This window comes from Coccinella septempunctata, chromosome 6, assembly GCF_907165205.1.
Source record: "Coccinella septempunctata chromosome 6, icCocSept1.1, whole genome shotgun sequence".
Lineage (NCBI taxonomy): Eukaryota > Metazoa > Arthropoda > Insecta > Coleoptera > Coccinellidae > Coccinella > Coccinella septempunctata.
The window spans coordinates 28,330,253-28,347,194 of NC_058194.1; the positions used below are offsets into that span (position 1 = coordinate 28,330,253).

General features: G+C 35.7%; 1 protein-coding gene across 5 annotated transcripts; it reads right to left on the minus strand.

Annotated features, from left to right (window-relative positions):
• Positions 1-27: 27 nt before the first annotated feature.
• Positions 28-16,917, minus strand: LOC123315573 (disintegrin and metalloproteinase domain-containing protein 10). 5 transcript variants are annotated; one of them, XM_044901322.1, is made up of 11 exons: positions 16,782-16,917; positions 10,254-10,511; positions 5,955-6,149; positions 5,515-5,867; positions 5,262-5,426; positions 4,635-5,015; positions 4,111-4,460; positions 3,646-4,051; positions 3,281-3,562; positions 3,058-3,199; positions 28-2,669 (listed from the first exon to the last, which is right to left on the minus strand). In XM_044901322.1, exons 2-11 carry the CDS (start codon positions 10,441-10,443, stop codon positions 2,572-2,574), a joined length of 2,562 nt encoding a protein of 853 aa, XP_044757257.1. In that variant the 5' UTR covers positions 10,444-10,511; positions 16,782-16,917; the 3' UTR covers positions 28-2,571. The 5 variants fall into 5 exon arrangements, with proteins under 5 accessions (XP_044757257.1, XP_044757252.1, XP_044757253.1 ...); XM_044901317.1 differs by lacking the exon at positions 16,782-16,917 and adding an exon at positions 14,710-15,567; XM_044901318.1 differs by lacking the exon at positions 16,782-16,917 and adding an exon at positions 14,710-15,564 and having other exon boundaries at positions 3,064-3,199.
• Positions 16,918-16,942: the final 25 nt, after the last annotated feature.

The window sequence follows — 16,942 nt, forward strand, 5'->3', positions numbered from 1 at the left end:
CAATGTTAAAAAAGCACCACGAATTTAAAAAAGTTTTTTATTATATTCAACATACATGAATAGGTACCTACAATAATAATTTACAGTATTAGAAAATACTATGAACATGAGTTTAAAATAGGTTCTCGCACATATTTCTGTAATTACATGCACTTTTTGGTCAATGATATCGGATTGCTTCATCCATTTGAATTTTAACAGTTGATGTTCAACTGTTTGAAAGATGTTTCTTTACATTATCTTTGTACAGTGAGTATTCTCTCAAGGAGCTGCGTGAGAATTTTTTAAAGAGGAAGAAAATTGTTTTCACAAGTATGCAGTTGCCAAAATTACTCACGAAATATTCGTATCATAACATGAAAAATTTTAAATGAAATTTTTTTGTATGTTTGACCAGTAAATTATGGATACGTTAAATGCTTTCCAAGAAAAATTGTGCAAGGAGGAAATGGAACTTTCATGTTAGAAAGAAGCCGTTCTATTATTCGAATTTCAACTTATACAACATAAATTTCGGATATTGATGATAAAATGAGAGAACTAAAACCACTTATGAATAATTCTGTTATTGTTTGGATCACACAGCACCTATTTAGTCCTCTCATTTTGTACAAAACATTCATGATTATTATATACATAATATTAACTTTTTATACATCTTTAAATACACAGGATAAGCGTGAAATATAAAAGATATTTATATTCTCTACCAGGCAACTACCAACAGAGAAATGAGTTATATTTATCACAAATTTATACAGTTCAACAATGATCTTAAGACAATTCTTCAGTTAAAAATTCCTATACAAAAATATTTCAAATATCCAAATTGATACAGTGAGTTCAATCTGAAAAAGCTAATATTTTCCATTCATAAACATCCTGAAGTCGAACAACAGAATTTTATAATAAATGTTAAGAGGCATTAATGCAGAATCTGAAAAAAGAATTTTTCAGTGCCTATCAAAAATAGTCATGAATTCGCACCTGTAGCAAGATGGATAATATTTTTGCACTTGTCCCATTTTTGTTGAAAACTGTGAAGATGATGAAATAAATAGGGTTCGTGTTAGAATTATTATGAAGGAGAAGTTAGTTAAATCATAACCAAATATACTTCAAATTTTTTTTATTATGAATGGAAAACATTCGATTTTACTGGGTTCTCAAGTCCAAAAAATGTATAAGAGGAGTTACTTTCAAACTCACAATCTTCTGCAAATCAAAAAAAGATCTGTTTTTACATTATGACTAGCATTATGTACTAATACAATTATATTCTTCACAGAATATAAGCACAACATTAACCAGTGACAACGATAATTCTACCCAAATGTAAGGACAACAAAACTTCTGGAATAGTCAAAACTGCCAAGCAAAAACGCTTTTGGACAATCCCAAATGAAATTTCTGAGTGATTTGCGAAAATTTATCAGTCGCTTTTATCAATGAAAAGTTTGCTTCGACAAAATGCCACCAGTTTCGATTTATTTCAATCGTGTTCGAAAAACTTAACTACTAGAGATTCAACTTTAAAAAACGGTATAACTCCAAAAAATTTCCAAGCTGGGTAATAATACAAGTAAATTTCAAAATTTATATTGGAGTCGAACAATAGAACCAGATCTTCCAGATGAATTTTAAAAAAATGGTATTCTTTGTTCAACTAATATCATTCCTTATTCGTTCAGCACTGAGAATATAGTCAAGATTGAATTGAATTGATTATGAGGGGCACTAAACATAAAACTGAATGATCAGATCATTGTTCCTGAAAATTAATAAATGTAAGGCAGGTACCCAATGGCGAACGCAAATGTAACCTGATAAAAGTCCAACTTTGTTGCATACTGCAGATTACGGTCTGCGTTGTTTGTTGTGAAGCGCGGTAGTAACTTTTTGGGATTTTTTTTACCCTTGCAGGTTCTGTTCGTCTTTGAGTACGCGCCTTAATATACTACTGGCAACGTAGAATGGAGAGTTTATATTGTGGAATTGCAAGTCACTTCAATTTAAAAAATGGATATCTGAATGAACTAATGTAGTTTGAATTCATAGATTCCTTTACGGCTTATAATGTTTAAAGAAGGAACTAAGAAGTGCAGGAGAATAAAAAATAAAAGAAACGATTCCTTCCTCAGAAAAGGAACTCCAAATAAAATTCAATTCACTCAATCACACTTTTTACGTAGAAATTATTATTGCCTGACATCTGGTATAAAAACATCATAATTAAAAATAAAAAATCAGCCTTCTCAATAAAGGAAGCCTAACTAACTGAAGTCCTTAATAAATCTTATCGACGTTTCAGTTTCAATTTGTTCTAAAATTAAATAGGTGACTAATGGATGCGCACCCGTTTCTGCTCAACGAACGCTTACTTATTAAAAGTTGATCACAGAGCATTGGCCAGCTTTCAAGTTAATAATCACTTTGTTCACTCACAGTTTTTGGTAAAACAGTTTCATTGTTTGTTAATTGGACAATCGGGAGACCTCCCGGCTGAGTTGTTACAGGTGTGCCCGGATATTCTGGGGGCGGAGATACTCTAGGGACCCCAGAATCCTGCTGTCAGACTTTGTGCCTCATTTCGTACGCTTCGGGATATAGCTCGGGATGAGTCTGTCTACTGTAATTCGCCGGCGGTGCTGTGGCTAATCGAGAATACTCTATTAAATTAAAAACAAAGACAAACCAAGTGAGTTAGTAAGTAGGCACAGGCTGAACCATGTAAATAATAAATGCTGATAGGTAGCAGATATCTTCAAATCACAAAGTTTCCCTAATTTTCGCCTTGTCAAGTTTGTAATTCTACATGTTGGTAATATTGTTAGTTAAGTTTTATGTCTGTTATTAGTTTTTTAACCTAGGAGCTGAAGAATATACTGAATAATTCATCCTTGTGAAAATGATACAAATACTGGGTGTTTTTGAAGGTGAGTGTTTTCTTCCAACATAAGACCTTCGAGATCACCCTATACAGAGCCACTCTTTGGCAAAATGAGGGAACTTGTATTAACAACAACTCCTCATATGAATCTGAAAAAAAATCCTTACCCTTACCTTTAGGGGCGTAATGATGCCCCCTCCCTTCACCGTAACCCGGTCGTGGACCTTGACTGGCTGATGGTCGAGATCTTTCTCCCCTACTTCTACTCCTACTTTGTCCGTGAACTCCTCCATGGCCACCACCGTGTCGCTGTAAAAAAAAAATTAAATTCCCTCCAACTCCAAAGAAGAGAGATTCGATCTGCATTTATAACTGCACTCATAAACTCACCATTCTTCTCAGGGTGTTCATGGGCCTCCTGAGGGTGTCTCCTATCCTACGTGCCGCAGGCTTCTTGGGATTGGAGGAGGGCGTGTGCACCGCGCAACACTTGATGAACACCCCCATGAATATGATGAAGCCGATGCTCATCAGCACGCAGAGCCACCAATGCTCGCTTACCCATTGAGCGACACTCACCAGCGTATCACGGTTCAGAAGGAGGTTCATCAACCTGACCAATGGCCCATCGGCATCTACGGCCCTGCACTTGAGGAAAACGTCGCAGTAGCCCTGAAAACAACAGTGAAAGCAACAATAACGAAGATCCTAACCTAAAACGTCAGTTGACTTTGAGGTTATGTCAATTTCATTACCTGGAAGTTATCACATGGCGATCCAGGCCGCAAACTGATTCCACCCTTGGGCAGCCCGACTTTATCGGCGAACTCACTGGTACTTCGACAAATGTCCGTACCGTTTTGACAGGCCAATTCGCACAGTTTCCGCTTGTCCACGTCCGGATGGCCCTGAGAGGTGAGCGAGCAGGGTTGTAGGTTCCATTCCAAACAGATGGAACCGGAGCATTCTCCCTTGATGCAAAGTTGAGTATTATTGTTACATCTGGTCTTGTCCGGCAACGGTTGAGGTTTCGGACATTCGGCAGATCTGCCGTTGCATTTAGACGGCATCGAGCAGTCCGATCTGGGTTTGCAGACTTCGTTCTGGTAAAATGGCACGAATTTGCAGGTTTCACTGCTGCAGCAAGGACCTTGACTGGGACTGGAAGAAAAAAAATTGGTTATCAGTAACGCTTCGTGAAACAAAAAAAGTTTTCCTACCTGCACTGAGTTCCTGCTCTCCTCTGACAGCCCTTAGCAGTGGAGTTTCTTCTATCCTCGATACTCAAAGTCCTAGGATAACAACACTTATCCTGGCACTCATTCTCGTCGTATCCACAGTCGCATTCTTCACCAGCCTCAACGATTTTGTTGCCGCAGAATGCGCCCGCTGAAGATGTGAAGCAATTTCTTTTTTTATTGTCCTCTATGGCATCTAGAACTTGGGAAATGTTGCTGATACTGCACGTGGAAAATTTACTGTTGTTCGGTCTGTCCCCACTGGTGGCAGAGGCGAACATGATGAAGTTTCCGTTCAATCCTCCTGGCCTGCACTCAGGTGGATAGTCATGCTGAAATGAAAGAAATAAAAGATTTTTTTCCGATTGCCATTAAAAGCAATAGGCTTCCTAACACCGCGGATACAGATAATCCTGCCAAAATTGAACTTGATAGCCTGTCTCTCATCCTCAACACTGTATGGCACAAACACACGCACACACTACATAAAATGAAAACTAACTTACTGGGGATCCAAAGTTGTGTCCGATTTCATGGGCCAACGTAAGCTGGGATACCTTCGGGGGTACCCTACTATTATAATTAACAAAAGTTATTATTCCAGTATTCAAAGATCTCTTTGTCGACTGGTACATTCCCCCGATGGTTTCGGTGTAAGTCTTATATTTCTCACAGATGCCACCAGAGGCCCCAGAAGCGCTAGCTACCCACGCTAGCCCTAAGGTGCCACCGGTGAAGTCCCTGTATGTGAACACATATGCTAGGCAGAAATCTTCGTGGTTGCCCAAGGAATGTATATTGAGAAAATTACTGACGTCTATATTCTCCATACAAAACTGATTCATATCTCCGCACATTGTACATCTGCAGGAGGAATCATCGTCAATCTGAAAAAAAAATCATTGGTGTCACCTAACCTAACATACTTTGAACATATTGACACTTAACAGGTCAAAGAACCCTGACCTGCATTGATAAACAATTTCTTAAATGCTCTTATTCCCGTTATATTGGATACCTTATCATTATTATTAATCCCTCATTGTATTGTTGTTGATCGTACAATTCTTTTTACCCACAATTTTCCCTCACAATGGTGTTAATAACGATCAATTCAGGGATAATCAACTCACCTTTATTCTTTGTACTTCGAATTTGATGTTTCGATGCTCGTTCCGACCATCAAACTTGGTGTCTCGATAAATGTAATTTACGGCAGTGACATGGTGCGCAATCAGTGATAATATCTCTTCTCTGGTCTTTTCATTCACTTCATGCTCCTTCCTAGGATCGGCGTGCTAAAAATATCGAATCAAATCAATTCCAAGCACGCATAAGTCAATTTAAAACGAAACTGATTCTGAGATACAAAAAATTGTCAAGTACCTCAGGAAATTGTTCTCTAATGTGTCTCCATATCAATGGATCAGTCTGTATATACAACGAACAAGTGTTCTTATTGAAATCCCTTCCTGTAGCCCTCTTATGTCTATTATGTTCAGCTGTATTGGCTTCTTTGGAATATTTATTAAATACATCTTCTTCGTTCACGTATGGATCGGGTGGGGGGATAAATTGTTCTTTTAATTTCTTCTGACTAGGTGGTGTGATTAAATTCTTGAGATCAAGATGTTTGTTCGATGGTTTTGATGGAATTACTTCAGGGTCCTCTGCGGAGTTCTGGATGTTGTGCATCCATTGCAGAACATCTCGATTGATACCACAGCCTGGTGAATGTCCTGCAAATGTTTGATTTGTTGGTTAAACAGAGTACAAGGTCATGTTTCATGTTTCACATTGAAATATGAAGAAAATATTTTACAAACCTTTATGCAAGTGTTCATAGGGATCATTCATATGATCTTCATGGTAAATTACAGAATGAAATGTCCTGTTTGGATGTTTCGATATGGGGAAATAGTGGTGGGCTTTTTCCACGAAAAAGCGTCCTTTGGGCGTAATGATGCTACCCTCGAAAACACCATTGATCACTGACCCAAAGACGTCAGTTTGTGGTTCTCCTGGAAAATGTGATTTGTTAAAAGGGTTAAAGATTTTGCAGTTCAGTGTGTATCAACCATTTAAGATTAGATGAAAAGAATGTGAAAAATCGTGTTTACAAATCCTTCATAAGGATTTAATGATTTAATGAATCATCGCGATAATAAGTGGTTGGATGTAGCATTCAATCTCTTAGGTCTAGCTGCTAGCGGTCTAACATCGCCTGGTGAAATTGAATAGGCACGTCACGTTTGTCTGTCAAGAAGCTCTACGCCCTTGAAAATTATGTTGAACATTGGTCGATTCTGATTCAGGATTAAAATTGCGGCTTTGGCGTCCAAATGAAATTCTACCGACGGGATATACCTTCTATACAGACGATTCTTTAGTTGAGTTGAGTGTGATGAACTTATGACTCATCACGGGTCGAGTTGCGAAGCATAAATTACCATATCTTTGATGAGTACTCAACAAACAGTTTTCTTCCTCATATATAATGCCTATATACCATATACCTATGCTGTTTATGAGCAGAAGAGATATTCAACTGTTTTATTTTATATGTAAACTGAATTAGCGAAGTTAGAATATTGAGATCACCATCTATTGGCATCTATAACGCGTTTTCAAATAGCTTTTATATTTTCGTTTACCATTTCCAGAAACCAATAATTTCAGAGTAAATCAAGCGAAGCTTTTCGATCCGCTCATTCATCAACCGATTTCCCGATTTGAAAAGTCCATTAAAAATATTTGATGGAAACTTTCTGCCCAAATGAACAGAGGTAAAAATACATATTCGTAGTTGAACGAAAACAATAATTCCAACATGATCCCATGTCATTTCCCGAAGCATATCCTTGATTTATTTCGAATTACAATTCCCCTGGAAACGTTCATTTAAATCTCAATCATCTATATATACCCGATACCGAGAGTTGAACAAACGTAGAGAGGACCCCCGACGTGTAGGTTTAATTAAGGCCATCAATTATGTTGGAAAACCGATCTTCTTGGAAGTCGCAACGGAAAACCTCGTTTTATGAATTTCCCATCTACATATCCGAACAAAAATACAGACGGTGCCTGTGACACCGAAAGGTTCAGCCATGTATGAAGAGGCGAGACCATTGACTCATGTGGGAGACCATATTCCGTTACAACGTTGGATGTAGCTGGAATTGATTGCGGTCAAATGGGGAATTTCCTCAACAAGATAGTTCCTACCGAAAAAATATCATCATAAAACCTGAAATTGTCAGTTGAAAAATAACTGCAACATAGTGTAAAGAAATGAGCTAATAAAAAGACAAACAGATGTTAGTAATAAAATAAAAATTCTATCCAATACAGTTGTTAGAATGCACTCAATAAATCTTTGCAAGTTTGGGTCAATACACAGGGTGGTTACAAAAGTTTAAATGGACAGTAACGAGGATAAAATGAAACAGAGGACAAAGGAGCAATTTGTAACGATAATTCTTTGTCTCCTATTTTGTAAGATCCATTTAACAGATGAATAGTTCCCAGGGATTTCTGCGATTATCATTGGTATTATATTACGAAAGTAAAAGGATTTTTAAATTCAAACCTCTATAGTCACTTGAGTGGAACGTTCCAGTGTGACTAAGTAAACTCAGACTCTAAGTGATAAGCGGAAATATTAATTGCAAATTTAACGATAATCTGTGTTTTTTCTTAAGAAACTATTATGCAGTTGGAGTGTTTATCCTATGAATTGTCAGCTTTATATCTATTTATATCGATTTTATAATGACCGCTATTCACTTTATCGTCATTCAAGTAAAACCAATGGGAAGGATGTGTAAAGAGCTCGATAATTCTAAAAATAATCTTTATAGATTCTTTGGGGAATCCATTCAACGAACTCGACGAAGCATAATCAGGATTAGGGAATTCCACATCATATACTGAATGCTGCTGAATATACTCCTACATTTTTACAAGAATACGCAATCATTTAAAATCGTTACCGTGTTTGAAAATCTGTTTTGTGCATTTTCTTCGATAGAACTACATTCAATTCTGCTGTTTTACATTAATCTTTGTGTTCACAAAATTCTTCAATTTAAAAAAATTCCTAAATTGAATTAAACAAGCTGAAATCAACCTATGTACCCTGATCTCAAAAGAAATTATGAAAAAAAATTGTTTTCACGCTTCTCTAGCAGTTTATCAATTCGTTATACACGAACGGTCAAAAAACTGGATGTTATTTATCACAAAATGGATCATAGAGAAGCGTGTAATCATAATAATGATATTGCATTTTCTTCAGCAATCTCCGTTGATACTTCAACCCAAATCAAGGTAATGAATTGAATTTAATTCGGGTTCTCTGCACTCTCTCAAAGTCCGAAACTGCAAAAACTGCATAAGGAGATGTAAGTACGTTATTTCCAAGTTGTCAGTTCGTTTTTTTTCATTGAGTATCGATTTTGATGTGATAAAAAATGGTTCAGTACTCAATCAATTTTTAATGATCAAAATATCCATCGCAATCGCTGAGTTTTATGTGCCTTCAAACTTCTAAGGTGGTATTCCACCTGTGTTTAATTATTCACAATAATTAAATCATGGAATGAAACTCAAAAGATTTCTCCTATCAAAATATCCAGAGAAAAATAATTTCTTCATTTATACTCATTGTTGCCCACCTAAGGTGTAAAATAGGTACATGCTGGGCCACTTATAGCCAACCATGTAGATCGAAAGCGTTAAGAATAAGTGTATATTCGACAGTTTATTTCTTCACGAAAAATCTGCAAATATAATATTTTTGGAGAAGGAATCACCTCCTGCATTTTTGACGCAGCTTTAGTGAACAGCCTGTATACAGAGCCAATCAAATAACAAAGTTACCTCTACCTACTGATATCGAAAATATGTATAACCAGAAACGTCTTTTGCACCTTGAAATATTTTGCATAAATTCAACAAACCCGCAGCTAACATCCACCTTGATATATCACCCACATATTCAGTCAATGCAACAAATGGTAGAACTAGTCGGGTATATTTCCATCGGATTGTGTTCAATGGTACTAATTGTACAAAGAGTGGATTGCCCAAAAGTAGCAAAAAAAAAACAATAAAGCTGTTGCAACGAACAGAATGAAAAATCTTTTACACATCCTCATATGACAATAGCATTGCCTCATACCACGACCTTCCATTAATTAATATGACCTTGGACTCCTAAGTCTTCAATGGCATTTTGAAACACAATTTTAACACATCCGATACTGTGAGAAATGAAAGCAATACATCGATTTCCTCCTTCCAACAGCTGATTATACTCGTGATTATATTTTGCTCAACAAAAATGTTAACAAAGCTCATTTTTTCTGGTTCATCATTTTTCTTTGTGTAATAGATGAACGTCATTTTATGAACAGCTACAAGCAGGAATAGGAATTCCTAATGAAACTATCAGATTTCAAATATTCTAACATTATGGAACAAATTTCTAATCGAAAGTACGGGAGATCATTTAGAAGATGAAACAAACATGAATTCAGCGTGTTTAGTTAAACACAATTAGCGGTAAGCGACATATGTACAGCACTGGGGAGCATAATAAATATTAATATTTGGTGAGCACGCTTAATTACAGCCTGTTTACTCGATTTAAATCGAATTTATTGCGCATTTCGGAAGAGGAATAGTTAACCTACTGTTCTCATAAATCCGAGCCGTTCTCTGATGGTTGAAACGAAAATGAAATTAACACTTTCCAGTTTAGCATCTCTCGAAAGTGAGACACAGATTGACGTTCTTAGTGGTACGTATTTTGTAGAACAGGAAATCGTATTTAAGATTAGGTCTGTGCGCAATCTTGTTATTGCCCTGTTGATAAAGACTTAAATTGATAATTCTTAGCTGAACGAAGTTTGGCCTTCGTTCAAACATGAACTATCACGAAAATGAATCAATATAACAAAAGAAAGGTCATGAGAATCGAGAATAATAGAAGCTGAAATATGTTGCTAATTTCACTGACACTAACTTCATCCCTATAGCAAAGCTAGATGAGAGTGCATTTGACCAAGTAGGATCTTGGTCGAATTTTTTCTCCATAACCTAATAACAATCCTACTCACCCACTAGATTTCCATGGTAGATATGGCCAGTATCGACGTCTATCTTTCCATTCTCACCGTGCACCTCCAAAGAATCCCCGAAGACTCTCAGATCCCTCTTCAGCCGCAATCGAAAAAATCGACTGTGTGCTTTGAATTCCACATGCACGAGGTTGTTGTCGCTAATTGACCTCCTGGCCCTACTGTGCATCCTTTGGACCTCTTTGGTATCGTAATCGAGAGGCTCATAATGGCTTATATATTCGCTAAGGCGGTTAGCTGGAAAAAAAAGTTGATGCACTCAGTGTTATACAACTACAGAAAAAATGTAACATCGGGAGAATAAAATAAGTGTACAGAAATAGGGTTTTCCTTATTTACGGTAGAAAAAAATTTGTGCTTTTGGTCATTTTCACATAGATGCCTATTTAACTCTTCAAACTTTGGCTCCTCTCTAATATCTCTATCACTAACTCGGTTGAGAAATGGATGAAAATTATTGTTCAATTACTCTAGAGAATTAACAATTGTATTCAATCCTCGATTCAAACTGGTAGATAGAGAGTTATGTTATAAAGAATGGAAGATCATATTTTTTTGAGTAGGTATGTAGTTTCACTGCAACTTATCAAGTTTTCACAATTGGAATATAATTACTTGCTCTGTTTGGTTCAATAAAGGGGGAGCAAACGCATCCCTTTTTCATAATTCACAGTAGGAAATGTAAAAGAGCATGTGTTTCAATTTATGTGGCATCAGAACCCTACGCGACAACGAACTATAAGGTGAATGACTTCATTATTCATTGAATTAACTTGTTAAATAATTAATCAGCTGCTCCTTGTTACTGCATGAGAACTGCATGTTGATACTAGAACGGAGTGGTGCTATTTCTTCTATGAGAACATGGAAAAAGCTGCAGATTTTGCTTGGTAAAATATAGAATTTTTTCTGCCTTCTAGCACTCTGTAGGTATAGACTCGTTTGAAATACACAATATTATTGCAATTACGCCAAGGAAAGGAGCTCGGTTAATCGACAGTTATCAAGCTTGATTCTTGTTCAAACTTGTTTTCCAACTGAACCTCGTTCAAACTAACCGTCTTAAGTTCTTCAGTAAAAGACGAATTGTTGTAAAATATATAAATTCGATGAACAAAGGGCTAATCGTGGACCTATCAAACTTATTGGGCGAAAAGTCAGGTTCACCATGAGATTCAACGTCAGATGACACGCATCAGGAATTACCATGAAAGGAACATCAAATTATAGGAAGGCGGTTGATGACATTGCGACCACTAGGATATGACAACGTTTAAACACAGATTGTGAGTTCGGATGCTTTATTTCAAGGTAAATACTACAATTACATCGCAACCGAGGCTTATCGTCTGGTAAAAATTTGTTTTTTTTTTTCATTTGGAAGAAGTTCTCAATAATACTATACTCTAAAACGCCAAAAATTTGACATGACTGTGTATGGAGGGTGGTAGCACAGCCACCTAAAGTAGGTACTCTGACTGCTGTGATAGTAGCAAATAGTAGTATGACCATATTACTTCATCGTCATTTTCGTTTGTCCAATGTAAATAAAATCACCACTAATAGCTTCGAGAATAGATTTTTCTTTGAACAATTATCCAGTTTATTTTTAGTATCTATATTGTCTCAAATTCAGATCATAGCTGAATAGTTTTCAGATTCGTTTGCATTAATGAACTGAAATTTTGATTTCAATCTGTCGGCTACCTATAGGTACAGATATCCAATTCTTCATAACATAATGAAAATAATGAACAAGCAGAAATAAATAATACGAAAGATAAATTATGAGATTCAATCAGAATATCTAATAGCCAAGTTTCTTTTTTTGCGAAATAAAAGCAACATTTCCACCAACTAATTTCATATTGCATTACACTTTTCATATTCCAAAATACAACTTTACTTGAGTATGCTCGTCTGTTCAACAAGGTTTCTAAATAATTGAATCAGGAAAAAAATCAATGAAGCGTAGACAGCTAGACCTTCCTGATAATTGTTTCTTTTTCAATTTAGATTTCCCCAGTCCAGTAATGCAAGGTTACATGAATTTCATAAATAATTATAGTTATTTCTCATATTCTGAACACAAAACTGGGTTATTTTTATCCTTACATTTTCATATCAGATTCTATTTAGTATTCCCTCTGAATGGCTATGGAATGTTGGGTTTTGAATAATGAGATCATGGTATTTTGTTCTAATCATTGAATCTAGAAACAAAATTGAATCTTACTGACACCAATTAAGCAATAAAAAAAATTAATTAAATCGTAATTCCTACGTGGGAAATGAAAATAATAATAAAGAAAGAATGAAGGAGATGTTTGTTTGCTATTTGATATATTTATGTAGGAAGAACGATTACAAAAAAATGTCGCTTCGGAGAAAATTCTGCATTCGCTATAAAAAATTCGAAACATCAAGACTGTAGAATTACTAGGATTTAAGAATTAGAGATTTATCATCGGTGAAATCATTGAAGGATAAAATTACTTCAACTTGCTGGTGCCTACGTACATACTCTTTCGCAGACAATAATTCTATAACGCCACACATATGTAGGTATGTATTTGTTAATTTAAATATACACATTCAGGAACAAGCTATCACAAGTAGAAGCGAGAGTAGAAGGTACTTGTCTCAATATTTAATGTGTAAATATATTTCCTCTAAATTATAGATTTAAAATTAATCTATATTAATTAAATTACTTTTTTCTTTGATGCACTCATCTTATCTGATGATGACTGATAAGAAAATTGATGAATTGTGAAGTACCTACTGCACAAATGTTGCAGTTGAAGTTGAGTTTGTCCCAAATGTTGTGTACTTCATTTCGTGAGATGAGGACAAGTACCTGATAGGTATATAATATTTTGTTTCTTGTCTTCTACCTTAAGTTTAAATGATGACCAATGACTGAATATGTTTTGAAATGAAAATTTTTCTGTGAATGCCTAGTAAGCACATCTGGAAGATACCTAATTATGAATGAAAATATTTCTGCTTTGAGTCAAAATGATTCTTTTGATTTCAAAGATTCTTATGTCCCGTAACAATTTTGAGGAACAACTCAAACTCAAAAAGAATTTGCTTCCAAAGTTAGAGTTTGTAGAAATACAAGGCTATCTATCATAATTTCACTGGTAATTTCAGTACCATTCTTTATTATTTGAATTTATTTAGCCACTGATATACATCATATCCATATCAAAACTGTTCAACCAAGGTCAGAATTTCAATACCACCTTTATGTATTTTATTTTTGCAGAAAGAGTTCATCAAATTCAATAGCGAATCTCAATCTGCAGCAAGTTGCAGTTGAAAGTAATCACAAATCTTGTCGAATAATCCCCTCAGGTATCAAAGATCTTGAGTAGAAATAATTTTCCAATTTCTTGTTGAACAAACATAATCAACAGACACAATACAATGCAAACATTTATGTGATATTAGACCTTGAACTACTTAGCCAGAAACTCACTGAATTAGTAATAAAGTAATTTGTATTGAAATTTTCAGACCTGAAAATTCTCAATGGTCTTTACATTGATACGACATCATTAAATGATTAGAACTATATGTTTTAATGCACAGTTCTCTCGATACTCATTGTCTTAGTCATAGTTATACCGATTTCATAATCATGACAATTATTCCTGAACTAGAATAGTAATAGCTATAATAATAGCTCATTTATTTGTTAACTTCCCATAGAATTTTATGAAATAATATATTCCACCAAGTTCAAGGTTTTACTTTTTCAAACATTAGAGATGTGGATACACTTGGTATGCATTATTCTAAAAAAAATGTGGTATCATTATTCAAATTTTCTGGTGACTCCTTATTGTAATTCCATTTTGTTTGTATGTTTTGATAAAACAGCAACAGTCTCGGCAAGTCATCCTAAAATTATACTTCAGGGAGAAGGTCTCTGGTCACGTTAATTACCAAGCACACTGATTTTGAAGGAACTCATGCTAAGGATACATATGACGTGCATTTTAACTTTCCATTGCAATACATTATCAATGAGAATGAAGATTGTCCTTATCCAGCAAATGTTTTCATTTTTGCAGTATCTCTCTGAGATACAGACTGCTTCATAGTCTATAAAATCCTTCCAATCCAACACCAATGAGTAAAACAAACAATTCAATATTTTAATTTTTCTATTTTTTTTTTGGTTGCTCAAATCAATGGAAGAACACCTGTAGAAAAATATCAAGACCTTCCCTTAAGTCCTGTTACTGCATTTGTTCATTGTTTATTATTCATAATTGCAATAAAGCTTCAAAACAAAGTTTTGTAATATATTCAATTATATTTACAAATTCCAAAAACAATCGAAAGGGAAAATGTGTTGTGTACCAAAACAAAGGGATGAATGAAGGGGTTTGTGTCAAATCAGCTGGGCACACAGACTTACCAGAATGAATATACTGTGGTATAGTTATCAAAAATAAAACAAAAACACATTCACTAAACATTGTTTCACACCCAAATAATTTCACAACATCACAAAACACACCCTTCTTTTAATTAGTTCATCATACTTGTTCATACAGCTGACTGACAGGACAGTAGACAGAAGTGAAGTTTACCATCATAACAAAAGTGGATTTTCTATAAACACACGCATGCGTAAACTTGTTCCTGGCATTCGGATGTTTCGTTCGATGAACTTATTTTTTGAAATTCAGGAAAATTTATTAATTGGCCTATGCTTTTTCGTACACTATTCGCGTTCCAACTGCCATTGTTCGATTTCTGGCGGCGACCCTACTTGTAATTGTCGAATTGTAAAGTAGGCACCACACTCGACACGGAATGAGTCAGCCCCAGTCCACACAAACACAACCAGTTACTGTTTCCTTTCACTTATTCCATCCACTCCGCCATCATACAACTGCCGGTGCCATTCAATCCAGAGCTGCTGTGTATAGAAGGGAGATGAAAGATGAAATGAAGAACAAATCAGTTGAATCGTATTTTGCCGGAATTAGTCGGGCGTACAGTACAGGAGCGGAGATAGAACCCATGCCTCGTTTCCCGTCTGTCTATTCCAGTGCCTACTGGGAAATTTGTAGCCAGCTTTGCTTGGGGCAATATTTGTTGCTGTTTGAGTTGTGACATGTTTCGACGATGTTTAAAGACCTCATCTCTAAGGTAGCCCCCAAAGAAAGAAGTCACATATGCTCAAATCAGGCGAGCGCGATGGCCACCCCACTATCTCAGTGAGACTAGTCGCACTGGGAACATCTGTCTCAAAACAGCTAATGAAATTCGTGCTGTAGCCCCATCCTGCAGAAACCAGATGTCACCCAGTTCGTGTTCTTCAGCAAGTTTGACTGCTAGACTGCTACTCCAACATCCTACACATGTTCGGGTGCCCTTATACCGTTCTCGCTTGTCCATGTCCTCGTCGTTTACTACCTGTTTCCTCAAGTAGCCCTAGTTCTGATTGTTTTTACAGAGAAGACATATGTCTGGTGCCGACTAAAAACAGACCCTAAGAAACACAAAGAGCCCCCCGCATCTACACATACCCCACCACAGCCCGAGCAAAGACCTTCAGAAACACGTCTGCCACACTCTGTACTATACACTAAAAAACCATCATATTGACCAAATCATCCTCAGTAACAGCAATTAAATCATTAAATGTCTATCGATTACTGGCACAAAAGCTTATTGTGAAAGGACAATTGTCCTAAATCAATGACAAACTAGGTTGCCTCTTGAAGAAACTCAATAAATTCTCAATTAACAAAGAACAAACTTCTTAATTATAAACGAAAAGTTGCCTAAAAACAAAGATTGACTAATCCTGGCATTGTTCTACAAAACAGTAAATATCGCCGATATTAATTGTGTGCGTTACTTTTTACCCACTCTGTATACAATGATAAAGGAATAGCAAGTCTATAGGCGTAATTATGAGCACGTGAAAGAATCAGTATAGGCATGAGCAAATTCAAACAAAACAAAAGTTTGTCTTTATATAAGCGTACAAAAAAAGCAGCAGGGTCCTATTTGAAATTTTTCAAATGTATGCAGGGGCGGAATTAGGAGTGACCTCTCAACATACAGTCGCCGAAAATATATATTATTTACAAAACTGAAGAGTTATAAAGAGACTGTATTCTTTCTGCTCAAATTTTGTCTTTCAATTTCATTGTAATTGATTCTAGTCTAGTGCCACACTAGTAAGAAGTTTTACCAATGGAACAGTCTATTATTTTTAGAGATAGTCAAAAATATACCTGATTGTTAGTTATATATTTTTAATGTTATCCTGTACGCTCATGTTCCTAGAATTACAATATGTTTGGCAAATCCTCCATTTCTCTTTACTTTTTCTCGATGTGATGAACTATTTGTGGTTTCTATTGAAACCACGCAAATCTCCATAATAGAAGGTTAACGTGAATTTGAATAAATCACCATAATACTGATAAGAGTATCAGTGAATCATTATCTTCGCATAAATTTACTTACCCACCACACAATCCACGATTTTACATCGAAAAAACTTACAACATATTTATTTCACATTACTTAAAGCTATGAATTTGATCGACCAACACCCGACAAAGATTTCTTGGAACCCATGAGAGACTGGAAAACCTAATGATACACTTTTGTCCTGTTAGAAGATA